At 49.4% G+C, this 26,924-nt stretch overlaps 1 protein-coding gene across 3 annotated transcripts in view; it reads left to right on the top strand.

Annotated features, from left to right (window-relative positions):
* The window catches only part of C3H7orf50 (chromosome 3 C7orf50 homolog), a 158,655-nt gene that overhangs the window by 113,784 nt on the left and 17,947 nt on the right, over positions 1–26,924 (top strand). For all 3 annotated transcript variants that reach the window (XM_063089052.1, XM_063089053.1, XM_063089054.1), the window contains exon 3: positions 26,425–26,621. In XM_063089052.1, coding sequence (XP_062945122.1) covers positions 26,425–26,621 — 197 coding nt within the window. The remainder of the gene's footprint in view (positions 1–26,424; positions 26,622–26,924) is intronic.

Raw genomic sequence — 26,924 nt, 5'->3', positions numbered from 1 at the left:
CCCCACACATGCACAGCCTCCCCCATCATTAATGTCCCCCACAAGAGTGTTGCATTTGTTATAATCAGTGAACCTACATTGACATGGCAATTATCACTCAAAGCCATTTATAGTTTGCATTAGGGTTCACTTGGTGTGGTACATTCTATAGGTTTTGATAAATGCATAATAGTATCATACAGAATAGATTCACTGCCCTAAGAATGCTCTGTGCTCCACCTATTCACTCCTTTCTCCCTCAGTCCCTGGTAACTACTGATATTTTTTACTGTCTCCATAATTTGCCTTTCCCAGAATATCAAGTAGTTGGGATTGCGCAGTGTATAGCCTTTTCAGTTTGGCTTCTTTCACTTAGCAATTTGCATTTAAGTTTTCTCCATGTCTTTTCATGACTTGATAGCTCATTTCTTTGTAGCACTGAATAATATTCCATTGTCTGGGTGTACCACAGCCTATTTATCCATTCATCTACTGAAGGGCATCTTGGTTGCTTCCATATTTTGGCACTTATGAATAAAGCTGCTATAAACATCTGAGTGCAGGTTTTTGTGTGGACATAAGTTTTCGATTCATGTGGGTAAACACCAAGAGGTGTAATTGCTGGACCATATGGAAAGAGTATGTTTATTTTTGTAATAATCTACCAAACCATCTTCCATACTAGCTGTACCATTTTGCATTCCCACCAGCAACGAAGGAGAGTTACTGTTGCTTTACATCCTCTCCAGCGTTTGGTGTTGTCAGTGTTCTGGATTTTGGCCATTTTAATAGATGTGCACTGGTAGCTCATTGTTGTTTTTATTTGCAATTCCCCGGTGACATATGATGTTGAGCATCTTTTCTTATATTTATCTGCATATGTACATCTTCTTTGGTTCAAGGTTTATTTTTTTACCTCTTGGTGTCCCATTTCTCCAGCACTGTTTGTTGAAAAGTCTCCTTTCTTCATTGAATTGCTTTTACAACCTTTTCCAAAAGTCAAATTGCTAATGTGGGCCAACTTCTCGGTTCTTTATTCTTTTCTATTCATCCGTGTTTCTCTCCCTATGCCAGTACCACACTGTCTTAATTACTGTAGCTAAATAATAAGTCTTGAAATTGGTAATCATTCCTCCTAATTTATTCTTCTTTAAAATTTTTTTTTTTTACTTTTTTTAGCCATCCTTATTTTTTTGCTTTTCTATATAAATTTTAGAATAATCTTGTCTCTACAAAAAAAATCTTCCTGGGATTTTTGTTAGGCATTGCATTAAACCTGTATAACAGTGTGGGGAGAATTGGCTTTACTATGTTTTTCCCAATCCATTTCTGTCCATTAATTTGTATTCTTAAAAATTTCTTTCATCAGTGTTTTGTAATTTTCTTTTTTTGTTTGTTTGTTTTACTTTTTAATTATCCTTGTACTTGGGAGTTTTGTAGTTTTCAGTATATAAGTTCCATACATGTTTTTGTTAGATTTAAAACTAAGTGTTTCATTTTTGTTGAGGAATTGTAAATGGTGTTGTAGTTTAAATTTCAGTTTCCATGTGTGTTCATTGCTAATGTGTAGAAATACAGTGTCTTTTGTCTGTTGCTCTTGTGTCCTCCAACTTGTTGAGCTCTCTTGTAGTGCTAGGAATTATTTTGTAGATTCCTAAGAATTTTCTACATTTATTATCTTGCCATCTTCAAATACAGACAATTTTATATCTTCCTTTCTGATCTGTATGCCTTTGATTTCCTTTTCTTGCCTTGTTTCACTGGGTACGTTCTAGTATATTGAAAAGCAGTGGTGAGTGTGGGCCCTTTGGTCTTGTGTGTCTTAAGGGGTAAGGGGCAGTGTTTGTGGATGTTCTTTATCAAGTTGAGGTAGCTCCCCTCTTTTCCTAATTTTGTAAGAGCTTTCACCTGAGTGGGTTTTGAATTCTGTCAAATGCTTTTTCTGCACCAGTTGATATGACCATGTGATATTTCTTCCTTAGCCTGTTGATATGGTGGATTATATTGATTGAATCTTGAATATTGAACCAGGATGTATCTCTGGAATAAACTCCACTCGGTCATGGTGTATAATTCTTTTTATATGTTGCTGAATAGGATTCTTGCATCTATATTTATAAGGGATATCAGTCTGTGGTTTTCTTTACTTCGTACTCTTTTTGTCTGGTTTTATATCAGGATAGTACTACCTCCACAGAGTGAACCGGGATGTGTTCCCTCCTCCTCTTTGGTGTTGATTCTTAAGTGTTTAATAGAATCGCAAGGCTTTCTATAGCCTGCACCAGTGCTCGGGAATCACACCGGAGAGATCCTCTAGGTTCGTGGTGTGCCCGGAAAATGGGGCATGCTGCTCAACCAAGGAGTTTGGTTAGTAAAAAGAATGTGTCAGACACAGTTGGTCTTTCCTGAATGACCCAGAATGATCCATGCAGTCTTGGTGTATCTGGGCCCTGGTTTTAAAGGCTAATTCTTATTGCCTTGGGCAGAAGGTTTGGTGGCCAGGTTGTTCTTACCATTCCTTGGTGTGTCCCCACTACCACCCTGTGCTTTCTGTCCCTTCCCCAGGACTTTGGTGCATGCCATCTCTCCCCTCTCCCTGGACCACTTCTCTCTAGATGTCCGCATGGCTTGTTCCCTCACCTTCAGGTCTCTATTCAGGTGCCATCTGCCAGTGCTGTTTTCCCTAACCTCCATCTTCCCCAAGCCATTTTAAATTGCAAAAAATAAGCCTAATCTCCCCCTATCCCTTCCCTCCTTGATATTTTTCCTCAATATTACAGCCTCAGCGTAATCTCTTGGTGGGCAGGCACTTGTGCCTGTTTTGTTCCCCACAGTATACTTAGCACTTAGAACCGTGTCCAATACATACAAGTTGTTTAGCAAATATTTGTTGAATGAATACATGTCCCTCTCATGTACCTCTCTTCCTGACCACGACCTTCTGAGCTGCTGGGTGATGGGGGTCATCTAGGGTCTCTCACTGCTGTCCAGAGCCAAAGGCCATGTTCACATGGTAGGCATGCCTCCCTCCTGGTCACGCCCTCGCCACTCCACCCTTGGGGCTCTACTAGGTACTATTTCTCTCGGACCCCTAAGCTGGACCGCAGGAGTGCAGTAAGCAGACTTGTGTCTGCTGCTGTATATCAGGGCCCAGAGACAGATGGCTGGCAGGAAGCAGGTATGGTGGTCCAACTACTCAGGCCTCTGTGCATGTCTTTGTTGGGGGGATAGGACACAGTCCTACAGGCTGGTCATTGGGCAGAGAACATTGGCTGGTGTGTTTCATACCCTCACTGAGCCTTGTTTTCTCATCTGTAAAATGTGGATAGCAGGGTGGTTAGGGGTGGGAGATGAGGTGTGGGAATGAAGCCCCCTTTAGCTGTATGTCCTCAGGCAGCACCCCATTCCCTTCCCACTGAGGCTGGCAGGCTAAGCCCTCTGAGCTGCGCCCTACTGCCAGGGCAACTTCCCCCTCCCGCCCTCTTCTTTGTCCAGTCTCCCAAGGCGGCCCATTGAGTCACCAGAACAGGACAATGGGATGAAGAAACCTGGTCAGAGGGCTTTTCTGTGTTGGCAGGTGGCTACCTTGGGTTGGAGGATTTATGCTGGAAATGAGCTAGAAAGTCAGTACATAGGTTCTCTAGGACTCAGAAGGCCCAGAATTAAGTCTGTTCCATGAAACTGGTGATCTTCAAAAAAAAAAAAATTTTTTTTCTGAGCTTCCATTTCCTTATCTATAAAATGGGGATACTAACACCCATAGTACAGGGATTAAACAAAACCACACACCCAGCACAGAGGCCATCTGCAGTGGGCAGGCATGTCCCCACTGTCCCTCTGCCCCTCCCCCCTTTGTCCACCAGCTCTAGCAAGGCTCTGGAATCCAGGAGTGCCTGCCCCCACCACCACGATTGAGCAAGCCTGTCTGTGTGTTGACAGGCTGTGGGTAGCGATGGATAGTGATGAAATGACCAAGAAGAAAAACATAAAAGGATTCAGTCTCGGCTCTGGGACCTTGGAGATCTTTATCAAGCTAGGGAGCTGGGACACGCACGCCCAAAGCAGAAAGCCCACACCCTCTAGCCAGTGCACAGAAGGTGAAGGAAGAAACGGCTTCCAGAGCACAATATGTCCTGGACGCCTGGCTTTTGCCCGTTTCTGTAGGGGTGGGTGTCACAGCTCCTCCACCTGGGAAAGGAGTCTGAGCTACCCCCCTACCCCATCCCCCATCCTGGAAGCGGCCCAACTCCACCCAAGCTTACTGCAGGACCTTTGGTGGATTGGGCATGCTCCTGGTTGCTGGAGTGTGGTTGCAGTTTCTCCAAACCATAAAATTGACCTACAGTCTTAGTCTTAGGGGAGGGAACACAAACTCTGGAAGAGATTTAGATTTAAATTTGCATGCTCAGGAAAAAGCTGTGTGATTCATTCATTTATTCAGTGAGCATTTACTGAGCACCTACTTTGCTGGAGCGATGTCAGTACAGTGGTGAGCAGACCGCCCCTACCTTTGTGGGACTTACTGTATGTTGGAAGTCTAGACAATCAAAGAGCTCAGCGCAGGAATGTTACATCAATACTCCGGGGAGCTGGGAGCATGGTGGGGGTACTCAAGAGGTGAGGCTGAGTTTCCTGATGCCAAGGATGGAGATGGGATCTACAATGAGGAGGAGGAGGAGGAGGGGTCTGTGGGCCTGTGAGCGGGAAGAGCCCCCCAGGCACAGGAAAAGTGTGTGCAAAGGCCCTGGCAGGAGAGAACACCGAACCTGGGGTCCTGGGCAGTAGGTGGTGGAAATGTGGGAATGGGGCCAGCACGCTGAGACCAAAGCCTGCTGGTCAGTCAGAAAAATAGGAAGCGCTGCGCCAGGTGGCCGTAGGGCGTCCTGTGCAGGGGAGCTGCCAAGGAGCCTGGGCCCCACCGCCTGGGGAGCAGAGCGGGAAGCAGAGCATGGACACAGCCAAGCCGCCTGCGCAGACCCTCCGCTTCACCTCCACACCCTCGTTAGACAAGGACCATGCAGCAGTGCCGGGCACGGTGGGTGTCGGCTGTAGTCCATCCCCCTGCCCCTCTCCTTGCTGCGCGGATGGCCCCCGCACGCCCCTCCACCAAACCCAACCCGCCGGGCGCCCACAAGCAGAGGCCGGGCTCCGCTCACACACCGAGGCTCCGCCCACACGCCAAGAGCTCCAGGAACACTTGCGTCACCGCCCAGCCGGCTGGATCTGGTTCCAGCCGAGCTCAGCCCGTTGACATGCGCCGTGCGCGGGCGGTGCGGCTGGCCCTGGGGTTCCGCAGGGCTGGGCGCTTCACGTTGTGGTTCCAGTCGGTGTCCTGGCGCCGACCGCGCCTGGGGAGACCTGACAGCCTGGGGTGCAGAGGTCAGTGCAGGGGCCGCCGGGAACCTAGCCGGACCGGAGAAGGGGACCGGCTGGGGGATTGTGAGGGTGGGGGAGGGGTGCCCACTCGGCCCTGCCCTGCCCCCGTCTTCCCCTACCCGAGCTCGGGCCGCCCCGCCCTCGCAGTGACAGGTGGCCTGGTAGAGAGCATGTTCCTGAGGAAAGGCTCCTAGCCTATCTCCCACTCTGCAGACCCCAGAACCCTGCTCTCAGACAACCCGGAGCCTGCCGGGCCAGACTTCCTGGTCAGGTGCAGCGTCCGCGAGGCCTGGGGGCGGGCGAAGAGCATCAAGCGGGGGCTTCCCAGGCCTTTTGCCAGCCCTTGCACGGTCGGCCACAGTCTCTTGCGCTGTAAAAAGAAGAGTTCAGACCGGCCAGGGCTTCTTAGCCACGATGGATACCTCCCTCGGGAAAAGTAGGGACGTATTGCCTCGCCCCTGGTGCACCCAGGCCTTGGAGCTCAGAGGCCCTCGGAGGCCTAGAGCCCTGCGTCCTACTAGGTCTCGGCTCCACTGCCCACTGGTTATGTGACCTTGGGAGTCCCCTTCCTTCTCTGGGCCCAGCCTTCTCATTCACCAAGCAGGGGAGTGGTCTAAATAGGGTCCCTGCCTCCCTGTCTGGCTTGCCAGCAGAGTAGTGCGTCATTATTCTTTCTTTGGCTGGAGGGAGAGGACCAATATCCAGGTCCTTTGTAGCCCAACACATTCTTAAGTCTGAAAGGCTCACCCCCACACAGCACATTAAAAATCAGTGTTTTGCTGCAAAAAACCGCAAGTATTAATCATTTTGCTTTTGAAATTATTTGGCTACTAATAATTCATTTAACCGGCAATGTGATTTTTCTGAATTCATTGTGTATACTCAAGGAGGTTTTGCAAAGTGAGAAAAACCTAGCCCATAAATAGCTTCCAAATGTGATGAGTTGTTTTTGAAAACTTTATTTAACAAGTAACAAAATGGACATAATGATACATTTTGTAGACATTAATGAAGACTTTATTAATGCCAATTCTGCTGTTACATCTTTTTGGAGCCAGTAACATGTTTTGTTTTTTTCCTGTATCTCCAACATTTTTGTAGGCCCTGGAACAGCTTGCAGGCCTGATGCGGCCCAGAGAGCAAGAAGACCCCTTCCTAAGGCTCCCCCTTTTAAGCCTGGGGGTAAAGGTGGAAAAGGAAGGGGCCACTGCTAGGGCACAAGAGCCGCTTAGGAAGAATACAGTTCAGAGACTGGTAGTTTGAAACAGGACAGATGTATTTGAAATTCTTATCATGCAAAATTGTTTTGTTTTGTTTTGTTTTCCTTCGAGGGAAATAATGTCAGGTACTTCTCTTGCATGGATACTGTAGGAGACTTTGCATTCTGTGCAAGCTACAGATCCTGGAGCTGGAGCCTGCATCGATTGAGTTGGAAAGATGGATGTCTTTGTACTTTTGTAATATGTTTTTCAAACATTAAGAGTCTGATTTTCACTAAAATGGCGAGATCAGCACTGACAAATTAGAAACAACTGTTAGCTAATTTCTTGCAAGTTGTTGAGAAATATGTTTTGTGTTTGCTAAATGTTATTTACAACTCCTGAATTTCATATTGTGCTCAGCTCTGTGTGTGCTGGTTCAGCCTGCCAAGTAATGCATTTCCAGTTTAGAAACAAAATGCACCCTTGGATTCCTAGGTTTCCACAGATGAAATGAACGTAGATTAGATTTTTAATAGCTGGGAAGGAAATGGGCTTGGGTAGGGAGCTGCTGCGCAAAGAAATCTTCTGTTAACACACAGAAGCACCACTGTGTGTGTGACCTTTGCCTTCCAATCCAATTATCACTTGTGCCTAGAAACCATTATTGTTACATTCCACATAGGCTATGTAACCATCCAGAATGCAGTTGGGCTCCAAGCCTAAATTAGCCCAATAGTAACAGAAGAAATGGAGAATATTGTAAATTATCAGACAGTGACCATATGCCTAAAATCAAATTAGAGCCCATCAGTTGGTCCTACGTGTGGATAAACAAAGCTGCAGTGCAAAGTAGGAGCCAAAGCCAAGGGGCGTGTGGGTGAAAATCAACCCAAAGTCTCACCAAAATTTTGGGTGGCATTGAGGTCTGGCAGCAGGGGCAATAGGAGCAGGGGCCCTTTGGAATCTGGAGGACCAGGAAGACCAGCTCTTGAGTCAGGAGACTCTGTCAGGTCATGCCTGTGCCTTCTCTGTGCAAGTTGTGAGTGCTGTGGAAAGAAAAGGTGTGTGGGGTTCACATGGCCAGTGGCAGGAAGGAACCCTCTGGCCCAGGGCAGTGTACTGGTTGGAAGGCTGTGAAAGGAAAGGGCCTGGGGCCAAGCCCGTGGCGCACTCGGGAGAGTGCTGCGCTGGGAGCGCGGCGACGCTCCCGCCGCGGGTTCGGATCCTATATAGGAATGGCCAGTGCACACACTGGCTTAGTGCCGGTCACTAAAAAGACACACAAAAAAAAAAAAAAAAGGAAAGGGCCTGGACAGCTTGGTTGCCAGAGGTCTCAAGGAGGCAAGAGAGGGCCCAAGCAGCCTCTTCAAGGACTCTTCCTGTCCTAAAAAGGTCTTAAGACTCTAGTGGGAGGGAGCAAGTTTCCAGCTGAAATCCAGCACACAAAAGCTGAAGCCGCTCTCCTATAAATATGGAGTGAGAAGGAATGCTGACCACTCAGCTCCATCAGGAGAGCAGTGTAGGGTATCCAGAAGTGAAAATGCTGCCAGATGCACAGGGATCACATGGCCCTGTTACCAGCGTTGTTCTTCCTGGACTGGAAATTTTCTCAATTAAATACATTGTGGCAAGGTTGGTCCCTATCTTCACTGTTGTCCTACTCTCCTTTGCCTTTATGCCTGTCATCTTAGAATATGCAGAAAGCTATGCCCCAGGCCTCTTGGTGGCCTGCACTGGAGGGGGGCGGGTGTCACCCACAGTTGACATTGAACATGTGTCCTGTGAGTTGAGGCCAAAGCAGTGTCCTCCTCACCCCTCCCCTGATCTCCTGACTTCCCCATCTCCCCTGCCACCTTCAGCATCATGTCTCCTCCCAGAGGCTTGAGTCTTCTTGGTTTCCACACCCTTCCCACCCTTCTGCTTCCCGTGCCTGCTGCATTATTCTGTGGTCTCAGAAGTAGACCTCAGTTGTAGCTTAGCTTGTCCTCGTACTTGTTCTTCCTTTCCCGTTTGGGATTCCTCGGAACAGAGATTGGTGCCCATTTATGTCCCTGAAGCACCAAGCACAGGCTTTGCACTGGGCAATCCCCCAACCCCCACCCCAGTGACTGAACCTACCTCCCCCAAGCAGTACTCTGAAGTGAAGTGGGAGGCACGGAGTCTCACTGGCTTCCACTCTGACCAAGCATGCTTTTTAGTAACCAATGCCCACCTGCCTAGGCCTGGAGCAGGGTTTCTAGCATAGAGCTGAGCTGCAGCAAAGAAGGGGCTGGCTATTGACTGGTTCCCTCTGGCTCGTGAGGCACAGGGGCAAAGGTGATGTATTTTGCCTTCTCTGGGCTGACCTTGTGTCCTGTAGCACCTCCACGCCTTCCCCACCTGCTCCCATCAGCACACTGGGGTATTCCTCCTTCTGGTCCATCTGTCTGTCCATTTGTCTGTCTGCCTCTACTGAAGAGTGAGCTCTCCAGGGACAGAGCAAGGTATGCCGTGATGTTGGAGGAATGGATAGACAGCCTGGGAAATGGTCAAGTACATATGAGATAAAAATAGAAACTTATAGTATCTCAGGACTTTTTGTTTCCAGAAACCCGATCTGATCTGTGTAAAAAGTGTTCCTCTCAGGGCAGTCAGCCTAGGTTTCCCTCCTGTCCAGGAACATTTCCCACAGTTGGAGGATCCGATGTTTGCATGCCAGGGGAGGGGCTGAAACCAGTAGCCCTCTGAACAGACAACCTGTGGCTTCAGGTAGCAGAGGACAGAACAGCTAATGCCCCATGCACCTTATCTTGACATTTAACAAACTACTTCACATTACTGCTTCATTTTGATCCTTGGGTTAAAAGAAAGGCAAGAGTAAAGTTAAGTTTTCTAGTGCATCTTGCGAAATTCAGCACTGCTACCAAAGGCGCCTCGTGGCTGCCGCATCTCTCATATTCCATTATTTTGTTTTCTAGTTTGTTCTGGTGTTTGTTGCAACCAGCCTGGGTCACTGAAGTGTGCAGCTGAACACAAGCTAGTGTTTAGGGGCCTGTGAGACGGTTTTGTGGGGCTGGGCCCATTCCTGGCCCCTGTGTGGAGCCACATCTCTAATAAGGGCTGCTCTGGAGAAGCCGAGACTTGGAGTCATGTTTTCATTTCTGAAATCCCTCCAGGCTGGGATAGGAGGCAGATCCCACTGTTGTCCAAGTTCACAGGGTTTTTAAGAAGAAAGCTGGCTTGTAAAAGCTTTCACGGAGCATTGGCCTGGGCTACACAGGCCACTGTCTTAGCCCCACCTTCAACTTGTGTTGTGACTGTGGACAAAGCCTTACTCCTGGAAATCCTCATTTCTTTCTCTATAAAATCAGGAGTTGGGGTCTGTTAGGGTTTTGGAGTCTAAATCCATTGACAGTGTGTGTGGGTTTCTGGGAAGAATGTCCAGCAGTTTTCATCATATTCTCCAAGGCACAGATGGAGTGAAGACTTGGGCATATTTGGATGTGGAGAAATATGAAGTAGAGCAAGAAGCCTTCTTCCTAGGAAGGAAGACTGTGGGAGTCCCTGCCTGTGGGGTCTTGGCTTTCCAGGGAGCATCATGTGTGGTCTTGGGTGCAGTGCTGGGACTACAATTCTGTACTCATCTTTAGCTTAGGTCTCACAAATTCAGGGAGTTTGAACCTAGATGGAGGAAAAACCATCTGTATTTTCACAGACCTCTAACTGACATGCAGCATTTCCTTCCACCATGAAGGTTTTCAGCAGACCAAGTAATGGAGGCACAGGTGCTGTCATGTCCCTTTACGGTTGGGGACTTCACAGACTGCCACTCACATTCAGTTCTACCTTGCATTACAGGAATCGTCAGACTTGCTGCTTGGTTTTATCACTTGGTGCATTGATAAGCACAGGTATCACTGAATCTCTGATCTTTTCTTACATTCTGGTATTGATTTCAATTGGTAACTCATATGTCTGTGTATTCTGCTTTATGAATTTAAAAAATCACTCTGAGAAAGGGTCCACAAGCGGCCGTCACCCTGTTGCCACAGGATCTGAGATTGAGGCTGAGCTCTGCAGCCCCACAGGAAGTGTCCCTGCACCCCACCACACTCTGCAGCAGGAGGGGGCGGCCGCTCTCCCTGTCCTCCAGGAGCTCACGTATGCCTGCTTGTGAGCGCCTCGACGACAGAGCCGGCGTCCGCCTCAGTGTCTACACTGGCCAGTACTGCACAGTCACCAGCCCACACAGACTTTGCTGTGTTTTCATAGCAGCTTATGTAGTTTATCAAAGCAGCAGCTTCCTGAATTGTTGACATGCAAGTCTTCTGCGGTTATTTTAGTTTTAATCAGAGTGTCTTAAACAGAATGGGAAAGCAGAAATTTTATTATTTTTCCATTTGTGCAGTAGCAAGGAAGATATCACTCACATGTTAGTTTAACAAAATATTTTGTGAGGGGAAGAAGGGAGGAAAGTTGGGAGAATTTGTCATTAAAAAGACAACATTGATCTTTGCAGTCATCGCACTGTTGTATCAGTGTTGGGATCCTGGATGTGGTCTTGGCTGTAGTTCTGCAAGTGATACTATTGGAGGAGTCTGGGTGGAGGGCACATGGGATGTCCCTGCATTACCTCTCACAATGGCATGTGTATCCGTAATTACCTTAAAATAAAAAGTTTAATTTTAAAAACACTCCCTCTTTTGTTCTTCATTGTTTTTCAGAAAAAGTAATTTGCTACAGTGAGTTACCCCCATGAATTGTAATAACTAGGATGATATCAAGTCTGATTAACGTTTAATCTTCAAACTGGAACAAAATCTAAATATCTTGTGCTTCCTGACCATGGAACTCCTGGGTTGGGTCTGAGGAGATGCAGGAGGAAGAGGAGTGTTGTGGTGGAGGGGAAGCACTTGCAGGTGGGGGACAAGCTTCCTGCTTTTCTTCTCCAGACCTCAGTCTGTTGTTGGAAGTCATCTGACACCAGTGTGACTTGGAAGAGAACTCCAGCTCCTGTTCAGCCACACCAGGGTTCACATTCTTCCTTTGTCAAAGTTGCCATCACCACAGTCACTTATAGACAATGCTTAACGGTGTTCTTGGTGGTTTACGAACAGATACCCAGGGGTTTAAGGATTCTGCCTGAAGGGCCTCAAGGGCAGGACTGCCAGGGAGTGGGGTGCAAAGAGCACATCCAAGGGACCCGTGCCTGGTCTCTGTCCTCATTTGTAAACAGGGTTGAGCTGTGTGACCCAGGCTTCCCTGGCAGTTGCTCTATGTCCTCCCAAGTGAAAGAGGAAAGGAGGAGGCCTGGCTGGCTCTTCAACCTCTTGTCTCCATTTCCATGGCAGCAGCTCAGCCTTGATCCAGCGTCCACAGGCTCCTGCTCCCCATGTCTCACGTTTTCATCCTAAGACCCAACCCTCACCCTATGGATGGGTGCACTTTACAGCACACTTGGCTGTTTACAGCACAGTACTGACTGATGTTTATTTTTAACACATGCTTTTTTTAGTCCATCCCATAGGGTTGTTGGTTGACTATAGGTTTTGCCTGGTGAAAGGTAGGGGCGAATTAGCTAGGTTGTGCCCTGTGGCCAGCCTGACCCACCTGGGTGGGCTCTAGAGCTCTCTTCTTGTAACAGTGGAGCTGGGGTGCTTTGGGAACCACTCGGGGGCTGGCGGATTGCCCCCTCCCACCATCCAACAGCATTCTTAGCAATGGGGACAATTGATGACCAACACCAACAAAAGCTCCTATTCTTGTGGGTGTGGACTGAAAAGAACTCTGCCCGTAGTCCTGGCTCCAACTTCAGGCTTTTTGTCAAAGCAGAGTCCCAGGCAGCCACCACCAACAGATTTGACTTTACAGATGGGAAAAGGGAAGCCAGCCAGACTCATCTGCCTGAGACCTCAGCCTGTCTTCTGATTTACTTTACTGCTCCTGAAAACCACCTCTGCTAAAGTTTCGTTCTATCACCTTGATGAAGCTTCTGAGGAATATGAAGGTTTAGGGGGAAAAACCCGGTCCCGTGGGTGATGGGGCTTTGCCTTCTCGCTGAGTCAGAGCCTTCCCCTCTGTCCACATCTGTGTTTAGGAACATGGGCCACCTGCCTGGGGGTTCCCTGCCTAATGGTGCCCTTTCCTTTCAGCTCTGTCATATAAGGATCTTACTTGACTTCCCCTAAGAGCTTCCAGAGAGAGTCCAGACCTCCTCTCCCTTCCGTGCATCGCTGGGAGGTAGTCAGCAAGTAGCAGTGACTGTGTCATCCCAGGGAGATGGTCAGCAGGTGGCAGTTACGCACTCGTGTCTGGTTCTTAGATGAGAGGTGAACGGGATGGGGGGAAGCCTCAGTTTCCTATACATCCTCCCTGCATGGGCACAGGACTGCACAGAAGTGGTTCCAGTAAAAGTTCTTGGTTTACTTAATTCTGACTTTTTCTTAAGTCAACTCAGCCTCACCCACGTCCAGGGCAGGGAGGAGGCCTCCAGGAGAGGAGGAGATGACCTGTCCCCCACCCCACCATCACGGCTCCCCTTTTGTGTGTGGGTATCAGGAAGGACACTCGAGTGCAATGGCTTTCAGTGGATGCGGCTGGAGATATGAGGTGGGGTAGAAGCGGGTGTCCATTTTAGGGTCATCGTGCTGTGTTCAAGTTTAGGGCCCCAGGAAAAGTTCTTACAGAGGCTACCCTGGTTTTGATGTGATAGAGAGGTTTCCCATTGATTGTTGGGCTGGATCAGTTGTGGGGATGCACCCCAGCCCCAGGACTGCAATGGGAACGTGGGATGTTTTTCTGTACTGTGTTTGGGCTGTGCTTTTTGGTTCTCTTACTCATGAAGCCCGAGGAAGTCAGGCAAGGGCAGGAAACTGCCCTATGTATGCACAGAGGACTAGGAACATGAGAAAAGATCAATCTGTGACCTGGGAGAGAAACAAGGGAATCACACTCGGGGCTTTCTGCTGTATTCAGGCACAGCTTTCCCGTCTTGGCCCGGAGTCCTGTGTTCCCACAGAGCAGTGGTCATGACTACTCAGCCAGAGGTCCTTTTGGTCTTTCCTCAGCTAGCAGAAACAGACTGGGGACAGGCTCACCGTGCCTACCAGCCACCTCCCTGGGCTTTTGCCTCAGGGGTCCTGAGCTTGTAAGCTGCTCTCATCCAGGTCCCTAGCAGGCCTCCCTCTAGGGAGAGTCAATGGCAGCTCAGCCTCTAAACTGCTGGGCGTGGTCAGTGCTGTGAGGCTGCTAGGTCCAAGCTGAGAGGGAGTGGTCCGACCCTGCGGTGTGGGAGGGCAGGAGTTAAGAGACCAAAGAGCTGGGTAACCTGGAGCAGTTCCCGCCCCCTCCCCACTTCTCAGAAGAGGGAGGAGCCAGCATCCATCACAGATACTGGCACTCCTTCAGCACATGTCACACACCTGCTCTGTGCCAAGCACTGTGTCAGCACCTGAGTCAGCAGCAGCTGCCTCTTTCCAGTATCAACTGTGTGGTGATTGAGAGGTCTCTGCACATGCTGGATTTTCCTCACAGAACTATTGAAGCAGGTTGGGCCTGCTGGGCCTTGATGTGCAGGGTAGGGGGTCTGCCCTTCATGACCCTCTTGTCTCATCTCTGATCTGCTCTGGGCCAGGCTCTGGAACACAGCAGGAGTGACACCCTGAGCCTGGTGGAGCATCGAGTCTCGGTCTGAGAGGGCCCATGTGTACGGTGCACACCAATTTCAAATCCTTGTGTGGAAAGGACACAGAGTTTCATTAATAGGATTTTATGTTCATGGTCTGTGTAAGTGATAGATAGCACTGCATTGCTGTGGGGCCACTGCAGGCCTCAGGCTCTCACTCCTGACTCAGACATCATCTGCCAAGGCCCTGCTTGTGCATCCCACAGGCCTGTGCTTCCTGCCTGGTGGGAGCAGGCACTTAGCAGTGGCATGAACCTAGAGAGTAGAGACAAGGGGGTGCACATGCGTTTGTGCAGGTGCGTGAGTTTGGGTGTGTTCTAGCCTGGAGTGTGGGAGAGTCTGGGCCCTACTGAAGAGTTTGGGTCTCTATTTAAATTAGGGCCAAGTTCTAGGTCTTCCATCTCAGGGTAGGGAACAGGCCCACCCAGCTAGATCACTGTCCCAGGACAGACCTCCTCTCCATTCCAAGTTCTAGGTCTTCTGTCTCCTGCTGGAGTTATTTTTTTAATACCACATTTTGAAAAATAAAACGTGCTGAATACCACATTTTGAGATGTTACCACTCTAGCATACAGAAAGTGAAGATAAGGTTCCACTGAGGTGCATGTGGCTCTTGAGCCCTGGACACTGGGTCACTAGAGCTGCCTGGACTGTGATGGGTGATTGCAGTGGGAAGGAGAACCCCCTCACCCACTTCATCCAAAGCTGCAAGATCGAGTTTATATCTTGGGTTTCCCCACAAGATCTCACTGAGGAAGAAAGTTTCCCCTGCTTCAAAAAACTTTATTTAAGCATTGAATCTAGTAGCTCTTCTGTTCCAAGTGGGAAAATGCAAGAGGATTAAGTAACTTGTACCAGGTCTCCATTGCTGCTGGTGACAGGCCAGTTTGGTCCTTCTGAATCCCTGTGTGGCGCATCCTCCACCACCCTCTCCAATTCCAAAGATGCTTCCAAGTTTGACCCAGTGGACACCTGGAAACCCTGGGCTCTGACTGTCCCAGCTGGTGTCACAGCCTGGGACAGCAGCTCTTCCCTGTGGCTCTCCTCATAGGGACAGTGCCCCTCGTTCACAACGTCTCCTGCAGGTCCACTTGGTGAGGGCCAGGGCTGGGTGCAGTTCTTTCTCTTTATCTTGGCTCCCGGGATCTCTGGGAAAGACAATGGGCCCTTTCTCTGCCTTCCTGGCTGCCTCCAGACACAGAAAGCTGCTGCTGACCCCTGGAAGCCCAAGCATGGGGCCAGAGGCCATGGCTGGACGCCCGGGGCCAGGGCGTGCTATAATCCCAGCAGCCCAGCCTGAGTGCTCCAAGCCCTGTGTGCCTCCCCCTCAGACCCTGAGGTTAGAGAATGTTCAGAAGGTTTCAATCAGGATGTGTAAACAAATGACAACTGCGACATGGTGCATGACAGCATCTGCATCACAGCCTGTTTTAGGCTAGCGTGTGCTCCTGTGTGTCAGTCATGATATCAGAGGGAGAAAAGGTTAGGTCTGATGTGTTTCATTTGGTGGGAAGCTGAAACACCAGAAGGTTCTGCTTAAAAACAGTCTAAAGTCATATGGCAAGGTGTCGGGTAGGATTTCAGTCCGGTTGGGTCACAGCGGCTATCCCTATAGACACTGCTCTCAGAGGAGCCAGGTTTCCAGAGAAAGGGGAGTGAAGATACACAAAGGTGGCAACATGGCACAAAGCCCAGCCCCCTCCCCGAGCTGGCAGTCAGCCTGTAGCCTGCAGATGTCCCTCATCACACTCTCTTATACTTGACATGAGTGTGAAACTGGACTTTGCAGACCAGGTGTCTGTGGTCAATTTTGTCTGGAGTGGATAGTCAGGAGTCTTTGTTAACATGCTTGGAGCTAATCATATCAACTATGCCCCCCATTACATCACATTTTCAGCAGGCCCCACACACACCAATTTTGCAGAGGGGATGGGGGATAGAGCTACCTCATTGCTACAGAAAGTCCTGTCCCCAAATCCAGAGGCCTGACACCATGGTCAGGGTGTAGAGGGGAGCCCTGATAAGGAGAAGTGACACATTTAGCAATGCATGTTATATCCATTGTAAACTCATCCCATCTTTTCCTTCTGGCTACCTGCTTGTACAGTTTCACCAAAATGAGTGGTGTAAAAGATGCAAAAACAGGTCATAACCCCACAGGCTTACCCCAGACTCAGCCTCTCTAGTCCTCAGCACTGAAAGCCCTCAAAGGACACCAAAAGACTGCCCTCATCCACACTTAGCAGAAGGAAAACTACCTGTTCTGTGGTTGAGAGCGCCCCAGACCCACTTCAGCCAGCCACGTGCTCCTGCGCACCCCCAAGGCTGCAGCTGGTCAAAGGGCTCCGTGAACAGGCCACAGCAGAAGCAGTTTTCCCAGTAGAAGCAGGTCCCACCAAGAACATGAAGGGAGAGGAGGATGACAGAGAGTCTGGACAGTGAGGTAAAATTGGGCTCCCCATTTGAGACAGAGTATTTGCCTCTTTGGATGCTCTGTTGGCTGACCAGTGGACTTGGCAGGGGGTCAACCTCACGTGTGAGGTCTTAAGTCACAGGTAGCTAGTGACTTCTCGGCTCTGCCCCAGCACAGAGTGATGGGGTTCTCAGAACACCAATGTAAATCTTGTGTGTCCCCCCACCACTGCCTCCCCTAGCTGCATCTATCCCTCTCCTCTGGGGAAATTGACTTCCACATCTAAAGTGTGTGATCCTTGCCCACTTGAGGCCACCTGGACCTCAGTGATGTCTCTGTTGTATAGAGGGAGCTGGGCCCTTGAGAGTACACAGTAGTAAGAGCCACACCCAAGAGAAGAGAGCCCAGGAGCCCCTAGGAGGCAAAGTGCCCGTTGGGCATACCTGGTGGTGTGGTGCTACAGGGTGACCGTAGTTTCCCACAGGCAAAATGGGCAGTAAACAGTGGACTGCGATCACAGGCATTTCAGAGCAACAGATCAAAGGGTAGCAAAGCAGTCTTCACAGCCTGGGGAGGACCTCTCCCTCCCTTCCCTCTCTGGCCACGCTGCACTCCCTGCCTTGGTTGTTGCTGGCAGGTGTGGATGCTAACCTAAGCCAAGCTAAAACAGGTCATTCGAGGAAAGACAGAGAAGAGCAAATTGTGTGTCTCCAAAGCCCAGAGGGAAGAGTGGGTTGGAGGGTGTTCTGGCAGACGGGGCTGGCGCTACTCTCTCCACTGGTCAGGGCCCCCCTCTCTCAGTCATCCTGCTTTGTGCTCATGCTAAGCTCCTGCGCTTTGTCCACCTTGTCGTGGGTGCTGAAATGCCAACCAAGCAAGCACAGGGCCATGTGTTAAGAAGTACCCCCTGCCTAAGGTCCCTTCCAGCAAGGGATGGGGTGGAGGGGGTCACCTGGACTGTGACTTTGGTCCATCCCTCCCTCCCGGTCGGCCCTCCGTCTTCCAGATTAGCCCTCCTTTCTTACTCCCTGAGACTGGAGGGGAAGAGGGAAAGACTGGCTGGAACAGAGGACTTTTTGTAACCTCTGAATCCAGAACAAAGTAAATGGAAATAAGGGAATAAAGGGTTTCTAACATCCCGGCTCACTGTCAGGGAGGGCTTAACCAGGCAGTCAGAGTGTTTGCATAGACCCAGCCTTCTTCAGTGTCTTCTGATGGCCCCACACCCCTCGTTGTGTGAAACCAGGGCTCTCTTTGAATCTTAGGGTTGACAAAGACCTACTCTCATACCTGCAGTGACAGGGAGCTCATGGCTAGTCACCATGACCCTCTACTGCTCTCTCCTTACCATCCCCAGCCCTCCACAGTTTAGTGGGGACCAAGGGAGCAGCAAAGGCTACCTCCTGGAGGCAGCCCATCTGGTGTGAGACCAGAGCCAGCCTCGACCCCACTAACAAGACTCTCTTTCTGGAGGCGGGGAGGTGGAGAGATGTGGGCAGGGACCACTGCCCTTTTGGGCTTTTCTCAGTCCCCACAGCAGCCCAGTCGGGCCCTGCCTGGCAACACAGCCCCATGCCAAATCTGCTGGGATCAAGGTCACTTGCTCCCCCTGCCCTAGGGGTCCCCGTGCCCTACGGGTCCCACTGCACAATCACACACTCCTGTGGTCAGCAAGGCTGGGAGGAGCTGGCTGGATGGAAGGTGCTGTAGATGGAATTCTAGACACTGGGGTCTGAGGCCAGGACAGGTCTGAGGCCTGGCCTGACCTGAAAGCTGCCCTTGCCGATGTCAGCTGTGAGCGCCCCTCTCAGTTTTCCTGTTTTTCTCTGCATGTTTATATTCATAGTTATCACTTAAGGAAAAATCAGGAGAAACGAAGACTGAAATCCCTTCCAAGGACTTGTGTCAACAGTTACTTTATGGGATCAAATATTCACCAGAGAGAGAAAATCCAACTGAATATTTCTCCCCCATGTTTCTAGTTGGCTTGAATGTGGAAAACCACTCTCTGGTCTCCTGGGTGTCATCTTACAGGGGAATTATTGTAGTTTCATTTTTGCTAATTCTTTTGGCTGGGGTGTGACTAGCAAATATTGTCTGCCCTTGATGTCTCCAGGCCAGTGCGTTGTGATGAAATGCAGTGTCAGGAGGGCCCTGGGCATAGGCCCAGCGTGGGGGCGTTGCTGGGGTCCAGCTGTCCTGGTCATATGGACAGAGCTGAAGGGCACCTTTCCCAGATTCCACAGATGGAGGCCTGTTCTCTTTCAAATCCACTCCTGAAGATCTTGTTTGAGGTTTTTCTGCCTAAGTTTAATCTACAGGAACTCTTTCAAATCAAATTAATGTAATTTTTTTCTCAGTGTCTCTTGCTTGGAGTTATAGAGGTAAAGGAAAAAGATAGTATATTTCATACAGTTAAATTTTCTCAAAAAATGTCAACTTTTCTGTAAGAGTCTCTCCATATTTTCCTGTTTAATCTTCACTCTTTCCAGTCTGCAGCTTTTTATTTTGTTGTTTGTTTTCAATGCATTTATTGAATGTAGTCAGTACTTTCATTGCTCTAAAAGCTGGTAAGGATCTCATTTTTAAATGTATTTTTAATTACATAAGTGCTATATTATTTAATACAGTACATGAAAACGTTCATGTTGTATAATATTTAGGCAATATAGATGAAATTAAAGGTTCAAGGGCTGGCCCATGGCTCACTTGGGAGAGTGTGGTGCTGACAACACCAAGTCAAGGGTTAAGATCCCCTTACCGGTCATCTTTTTTTTTAAAAAATTTTATTTTGTCGATATACAATGTGGTTGATTATTGTGGCCCATTACCGAAACCCCCCTCCCTCCCCCCTCTCCCCCCTCCCACCCAACAATGTCCTTTCTGTTTGCTTGTCGTATCAACTTCAAGGAATTGTAGTTGTTATGTCTTCTCCCCCCCGCCCCCCGGTTTGTGTGTGTGTGTGTGTGTGTGAATTTATTTATTTATTTTTAGCTCTCACCAATAAGTGAGAACATGTGATATTTCTCTTTCTGTGCCTGACTTGTTTCACTTAATATAATTCTCTCAAGGTCCATCCATGTTGTTGCAAATGGCAGTATTTCATTCTTTTTTATAGCTGAGTAGTATTCCATTGTGTAGATATACCACATTTTCCATATCCACTCATCTGATGATGGACATTTGGGCTGGTTCCAACTCTTGGCTATTGTAAAGAGTGCTGCGATGAACATTGGGGAACAGGTATACCTTCGACTTGATGATTTCCATTCCTCTGGGTATATTCCCAGCAGTGGGATAGCTGGGTCATATGGTAGATCTATCTGCAATTGTTTGAGGAACCTCCATACCATTTTCCATAGAGTCTGCACCATTTTGCAGTCCCACCAACAATGTATGAGAGTTCCTTTTTCTCCATGACCTCGCCAGCATTTATCGTTTAGAGTCTTTTGGATTTTAGCCATCCTAACTGGGGTGAGATGGTATCTCAGTGTAGTTTTGATTTGCATTTCCCGGATGCTGAGTGATGTTGAGCATTTTTTCATATGTCTGTTGGCCATTTGTATATCTTCCTTAGAGAAATGCCTACTTAGCTCTTTTGCCCATTTTTTAATTGGGTTGCTTGTTTTTTTCTTGTAAAGTTGTTTGAGTTCCTTGTATATTCTGGATATTAATCCTTTGTCAGATGTATATTTTGCAAATATTTTCTCCCACTCTGTTGGTTGTCTTTTAACTCTGTTAATTGTTTCTTTTGCTGTGCAGAAGCTCTTTAGTTTGATATAATCCCATTTGTTTATTTTTCCTTTGGTTGCCTGTGCTTTTGGGGTCGTATTCATGAAGTCTGTGTCCAGTCCTATTTCCTGAAGTGTTTCTCCTATGTTTTCTTTATGAAGTTTTATTGTGTCAGGGTGTATATTTAATTCTTTAATCCATTTTGAATTGACTTTAGTGTATGGTGAAAAGTATGGGTCTAGTTTCATTCTCCTGCATATTGATATCCAGTTCTCCCAGCACCATTTGCTAAAGAGGCAGTCTCTTCCTCAGTGTATAGGCTTGATGCCTTTGTCAAAGATCAGATAGATGGCTGTAGGTGTGTGGGTTGATTTCTGGATTCTCTATTCTATTCCATTGATCAGTGTATCTGTTTTTATGCCAGTACCATACTGTTTGGGTTATTATAGCTTTGTAGTATAGTTTAATGTCAGGTAGTGTTATGCCTCCAGCTTTATTTATTTTTTTGCTCAGAATTGCTTTGGCTATGCATGGTCTTTTGTTATTCCATATAAATGTCTGGATAGTTCTTTCCATTTCTGAGAAAAATGTCATTGGAATTTTGATGGGGATTGCATTGAATTTGTATATCACTTTCAGTAGTATGGACATTTTCACTGTGTTGATTCTTCCAATCCAAGAGCATGGGATATCTTTCCATCTTCTTGTATCCTCTCTAATTTCTCTCAGCAGTGGTTTGTAGTTCTTATTATAGAGATTTTTCACATCCTTGGTTAACTCAATTCCTAAGTATTTTATTTTTTTGGTGGCTATTGTAAATGGGCAGGCTTTCTTGATTTCTCTTTTTGCATGTTCACTATTGGAGAATAGAAATGCTACTGATTTTTGTGTGTTGATTTTGTATCCTGCTACTGTGCTGAAATCATTTATCACCTCCAAGAGTTTTTTTGTAGAGGTTTTAGGCTGTTCGATATATAGGATCATGTCATCTGCAAACAGGGACAGTTTGACTTCATCTTTCCGGTAAGGGGATCTTAACCCATGACTTGGTGTTGTCAGCACCACACTCACCCAGTGAGCAAACTGGCCATCCCTGTATGGGATCCGAACCCGTGGCCTTGGTGTTATCAGCACCACACTCTCCCCAGTGAGCCACAGGCCAGTCCTTACCGGTCATCTTTTAAAAAAAGAAAGAAAGAAAGAAATTAAAGGTCCAGTGGCCACTGTTCCCTACACGCTCCTCAAGGGGGCCTACAGTTTATCAGTTTGGGTGCGTGTCCTGCCCGAATTTTGGCTAGCTATAGACCACACGTGTTTTTGATAAGCATTTCATCTGTGTTTGGAAAGCAGTGAGGTTCAGAGCAGATAATCTTGCTGGGATGGCTTCAGTTCAAAGCTGCCATCCCTACCACTACCTTGGATCCTGTAGGGGTTGTGGGTGGGCACTGGGTCTAGAGGGGCTCCCACCCTTCCTAACTCCTGGAGCACGCAGGAGGCCTGGAGTCATCTCCAGCCACAGAACAGTGGCTTTGCATTCTTAGACCCCTCCCTTCCCAGGAGGGGCCCTCCAGGCTTTTATTCGATTCTTACATTCCTTTTAAATTTTTATGGTGTTTTGGTGTTTACACAGGCTATTTGCAAGCCCTTGGGCAACTTTTTTTTTGTTTTGTTTTTTTGGTGGCTGTCCAGTGCAAGGATTGATGGAACCCTCGACCTTGGTATTAATGGCACTGTGCTCTAACCAACTGAGCTAACCAGCTAGCCTTTTGGACAACTTTTAAATGAAATAACTTCAGAAGTGTATGTGAGAGTGGCAAGTATTTTATTTGCTTTTTAAATCCTCATTCTTTGGAGGGTTATCAGCTCAGTGGCAACTGGAGAAAGTTGTTCTCAATCTGAAGGAAAACTGTATGAAATGCTGTATGCTGGCCTGTTTTGCACCCCCATGCTGTTCCCACAGTCCTCCAACTGTACAGGCCAAAGCCACACACAGTGGAAGAAGCAGTGGGGCCTCAGACATACCATGTTTGAGCTTGGTAGCCCCCCTGCCCCTCCTCACACACCACCTTCTGCTCCCAGACACGCCTGTGCTTGCCCAGCCTGACACCCTCACAGAGCTTACCTGTTGTCACCCCAAAATATGTGAGGTCACTCACATCATAGTCACAGTAATGGGGGGATTACTGGTCTAGGCTAGAAGCATCACGGCACCCAGAGCACCAAGCTCAAACACAAGGAGACCTGGCAAGGCCAGTGGAGCTAGTGGATTCCACCATGGGCAGAGCCCAGCCACCCAAAAGCCAGCAGCTGCCCCAGGGTAGTGCTCCCTAACTGAGACCTGTTTCTGTTTCTTCTGACGAGGCCAAGGACAGGAAGTACAGATTTTGTTTTATCTGAAATTATCTCTTGAGTTCATATGGTCACTAACTCAGGAAAAGTTAAAGACACTGACCAATGTCAAGTCCACCTCAACAGCAGCTCAACATTTTCACATTGGCTGGGGGTGGGGGGAGAGGATAGACGAGGGCAAAGCAGCAGCTTCCCACCCCCACCCCCTGAGACTATCCCAATGGACAGGCATCTTAGAGTCTGCCCAGCCTGTAGGGAGGTCAGCAGTCATCTTCACCTTGACCTCAAGGTGCTGGGTGGGCTCCCAGGTCATTTGATCTGAAGTGGGACCTGGCCCTGACCAGTCCACACATTTCTTGAGGAGCTTCTCACCACATGGTGCCCACAAGTGGTGGCATTTTCCCTCTGCGATGCTGCATCTAGAACCGGGGGCATCTAGAACCCGTCCGTCTAAGGCACGCTCGGCACAAGGTCCAGCGCCAGTCAGCCCTAAATGCTGCTGGTGGACATTGTCCCTGCCAGCGCTTCCACATGATTTCTTGGCCCTGAGTTGGGGCCTCAGTAGTGGACTAGAGAGAGGAACAGACCAGGGAAAGCTCCTTTGGGATGGAAAGATTTAAATTCCCTGTGCAACCTGGGGAGTTCAGACCCTGGTGACCTACTCAGAATGGCAGCCCTGACCTCTCAATGGGGTGCCCATGGAATTTGTCCAAAGACCACAGTTGAGGGCAATGGACTGTCACTGTCCTTTGCTCTTGGTGACACTGGCAGGACAGGAGCTCTGAGCAGGTGTGAAGTGGGGCTTTAGTTGCTTTCCTCAGGCAAGAACCAGGAGGGATTGTGGCTATGGGAAGGAGGCAGAGGTGGACAGCCTGCAGGCCTGGCTGAGCCTGGGTGCAGCAGGAAGACTGTTTAGCAGGCCAACCACCCCAGGACCTGTGTAGCTGCAGAGGTGAGGTGTCTGTCTTCTCTGGCTCAACCCATGCTGGCTTCATCACCCAGTTCATATAGTTTGGGGCCAAGTAACATGCACTGTTTAATTAGAATTGCCAGCATTTAAAATTCAGAAGATTCCACCTATAAATCTCAGTTTCTAGCTTCTTTTGAAAAGCCTATCTGGGGCCCATGTCCAGGGCATCAGTGCTCCGATTCATACCCCTTAGAATCCCTAGTGGCCACAGGCTTTGTGTGACCCACCTGGTCTCTGGCATAGCCAAGTGGCCTCCTGGTTCTCTGAGGAAACGGCTCTATCCGAGATACAGTTGGCTTCCTCAGGGGTACAGACCTTGGGCTCTGACCACTGCCCATGTCAGGGGTGCTGCAGCCCAAAGTGAAAATGGTTTTAAAGGTTTTTTTGAAGTTTCAGGTTTATGTGCATGATGCAAGACATACCCTTAATGCTGGAATTTCAAGAAACTCTGGGAGAAATGGCTGCACCCTGCAGGCCCCTTTACCCTTTAGATGGACCTTCCCTGTCTGGCGCCACCTGGGTCCCCCTCCCCTTCCATCCCAGGTCAACGCTTCCTGCTGCTGCCCCACAGCCTTGGCCTTGTCCTCACCCTCTCTAGCCTCTTTGCTGTGGCCCTGCTCTGGGGACTGTGCCCACTGACCTCATGGATTGTTCAGGTGCCCAGTAAATGTGGGCTTCCTTCCTGGAGGGAGTGCTGGGTCTGCAGAGGCGCTGAGAGTCCTCAGGGAGTGGTCAGAACTCCCCCTCAGGTCAGGGCCAGGTACTGTGTGTAGAGGGTGCCGTCCTTAAGGACGAAGCTGTGTCCTGACCACAGTTGAGGGACTTCTGAAAAGTCGTGCCAGTGCCCCTGGTGGTGGGAGGGCAGCAGATGCTTCCCACCCCTCCCTGCCACTCCCCAGACTGCCCACATACTGCCAGCCTCCCTCAGGATCAATGTGGACAGACCTACAAGCCCACCACTCCAACCCCTCGGCAGCCCTGACAGTTCAGCTGGACGTTGGCCCAGGTGGTAGATACGCAGCCTGTGTGGCCCGCAGGGGGCAGGGGCCAGGACTGTGCTGGGGAGGGTTGTTTGTTTCCTTTCCATGCCAGATTTTTGGTGGCGCCACTTGGTCAGCCAGCCACAGGCCTAGGAAGTGGGCACAGAGCCGGCCAGAGCTGGTAGCTGGGCAAAGGCCAGACTCCCCTGTGGGTGTCCACATCATCCTCATTATCAAACTCCTCTTCCCTTCCACCTCAGCAAACCCAATGTAGAAATAACCAAACCCTCCCTCAGGCCTCGCTTCGCAGTTATGGAGCCTTCCTACTGGTCTGTGTGCTGTGTGGGCCTTCCTGCCGGCACTCTGTCTGTCCAGTGCAGGGCACTTGCACAGGAGGGTTGAGCCTCCTCCCTGTGGCATCCCTTGGGAGCACCTCCTGAGGGTGGCGGCCTGTGGGCAAGCCCTGCTTTAAGCAGGAGGTCGGTGTCTTTATTTTGTGTCAGCGGCCCTCACTTTGTGATGAGGGTGCTAGGAATAGCCCTGTGCAGCCCTGACTTTCCACTGCTGTGGAATCCCAGCTCTGTTTTAAAGGGAGGTAGGGCTGGAGAGAGCCACTCTTTTTTTTTAGGAGATTTAGGAAGGAGCCTGCCAGGCTCTGTGTTGAGTAGGAACACAGAGATTATCCAGGGGATTGGCATTTTATGAGGGGACCTTCTGGGGGAGAGGGAGCTCCTTGTTTTGTTTTCCCTGGGGGTGGGGGAATGCACAGGTAGGGGACGGCTAGCGGGGCTCCCCCTGCCTGGAAGCGCTCTGGGGTAGGGCAGTGGCTAGGTTCCTGATCCCCCCACACACACTGTTTCCTTGCAGGCTCTTGGCCTGGATCAGAGTAAACACTGGTGTTCTGGCTTTTTCCAGGAAAGATGAAGTATGTGGACAGCAGCTAAAGTCACCTCTGCAACCCCCTCTCTCTCTGCTTGACCAGGATGGCCCGCTGCCATTTGGCACTCTACCATTTTCTTTTCTTTTGTTTGTTAGTTTGGGGAGAGGTGAGGAGGAGGGAGGGGATATGCTTTCTTGGCAAGATGTGGCTGGGGAGAACACTGCATCATGAGGCAAGATCCCAGTGAAAGCGGGCCATTTTCCTCCCTTGGGTTCTTCACTGAGAGGACTCCTTAGGAGCAAGAACAGCCACCAGCGTGTCCTGGGCTCTCCCACCTCAGCCTCCAGTGTGAAGGGAGCCAGGCAGAGAATGACTCAACAGAAATGGGAGCAGGTGGCACCCGGGCGCTGTGCTGGGATGGCTGCCTTCTGGTGGTGTGCATGTCCAGAAGGGGTTCAACCAACACTGGCTGAAGGAAGACTGAGTATGAAGTCCCTCAGCTTCCATCCCTCCCTGACGAGCCAGCCTCAGCTTCTCCTCTGCAGTGGGACAGCCAGGGCCTCCACAGAGGCCTGGGAGGATGGGGACAGGGGGATGGGTGGGCTGCAGTCAGTTACCTTTGACACATGTCGGTTGAGAAAAGTTGAACATCGCTCTTCCTCCAGGAATTGTCGCTGTCCTTACTTGACCAGTTTCCTTCATTATAGCAGGTCTCAATGAAATGTCACGTATAGGGGGCCAAGCCACGTCCTTAGGGAATGGAGCTTTCTGCCGGGCTGTGGGTGAGGGAGGGGCTGGGAAGCCCTGAACAGTGTGCCCTTCTTTGGATACCCCTGTCCATTTCTGAAAGCCTAACAGGAGGTTGTTCCTTGATTTTCAGGGAGGAGCAGCATGCAGGGTGTTACAGGACACGGACCCTGAGCTGTCCCCAGAGGAGAAGAGGGTCCTGGAAAGGAAGCTGAAGAAGGAGCGGAAGAAAGAAGAGAAGAAGCGTCTGCAGGAGGTGGGTGTTGCTGAGACCCGGAGCCCACCCGCCAGGCGCTCGGGAGCAGAGCTGGCCCTGGACTACCTCTGTGGGTAAGAGCTGCTCACTGCTTAGAATCTGTGTGGTGGGAGTATTTACACTACAAAAATCAGCAAATGCTACAGATGGGGACCTTTCACCTTTACCCACTCACCCTGTGTGGCAGCCTCCTGTGTAGCAGGTATATCTGGTGTCTGTTCCAGGCCTGCTTTGCCATCTCTGCCACTCAGCTGAATGGCTCATCAGAGTCAGTTCCTTTCAGAAGCAGCAGCAAAACCATCTGTGCAAGGACAGCATCTTCCAGTCTGAGGCACATCTCCCATGTATCTGGCCCAGGGCACCCACCTCAGGGTCCA

The sequence above is a fragment of the Cynocephalus volans genome, chromosome 3 (assembly GCF_027409185.1).
Source record: "Cynocephalus volans isolate mCynVol1 chromosome 3, mCynVol1.pri, whole genome shotgun sequence".
Lineage (NCBI taxonomy): Eukaryota > Metazoa > Chordata > Mammalia > Dermoptera > Cynocephalidae > Cynocephalus > Cynocephalus volans.
Note: the sequence above shows the minus strand (reverse complement) of the source record. Positions and strands in the feature narration are given on the sequence as shown.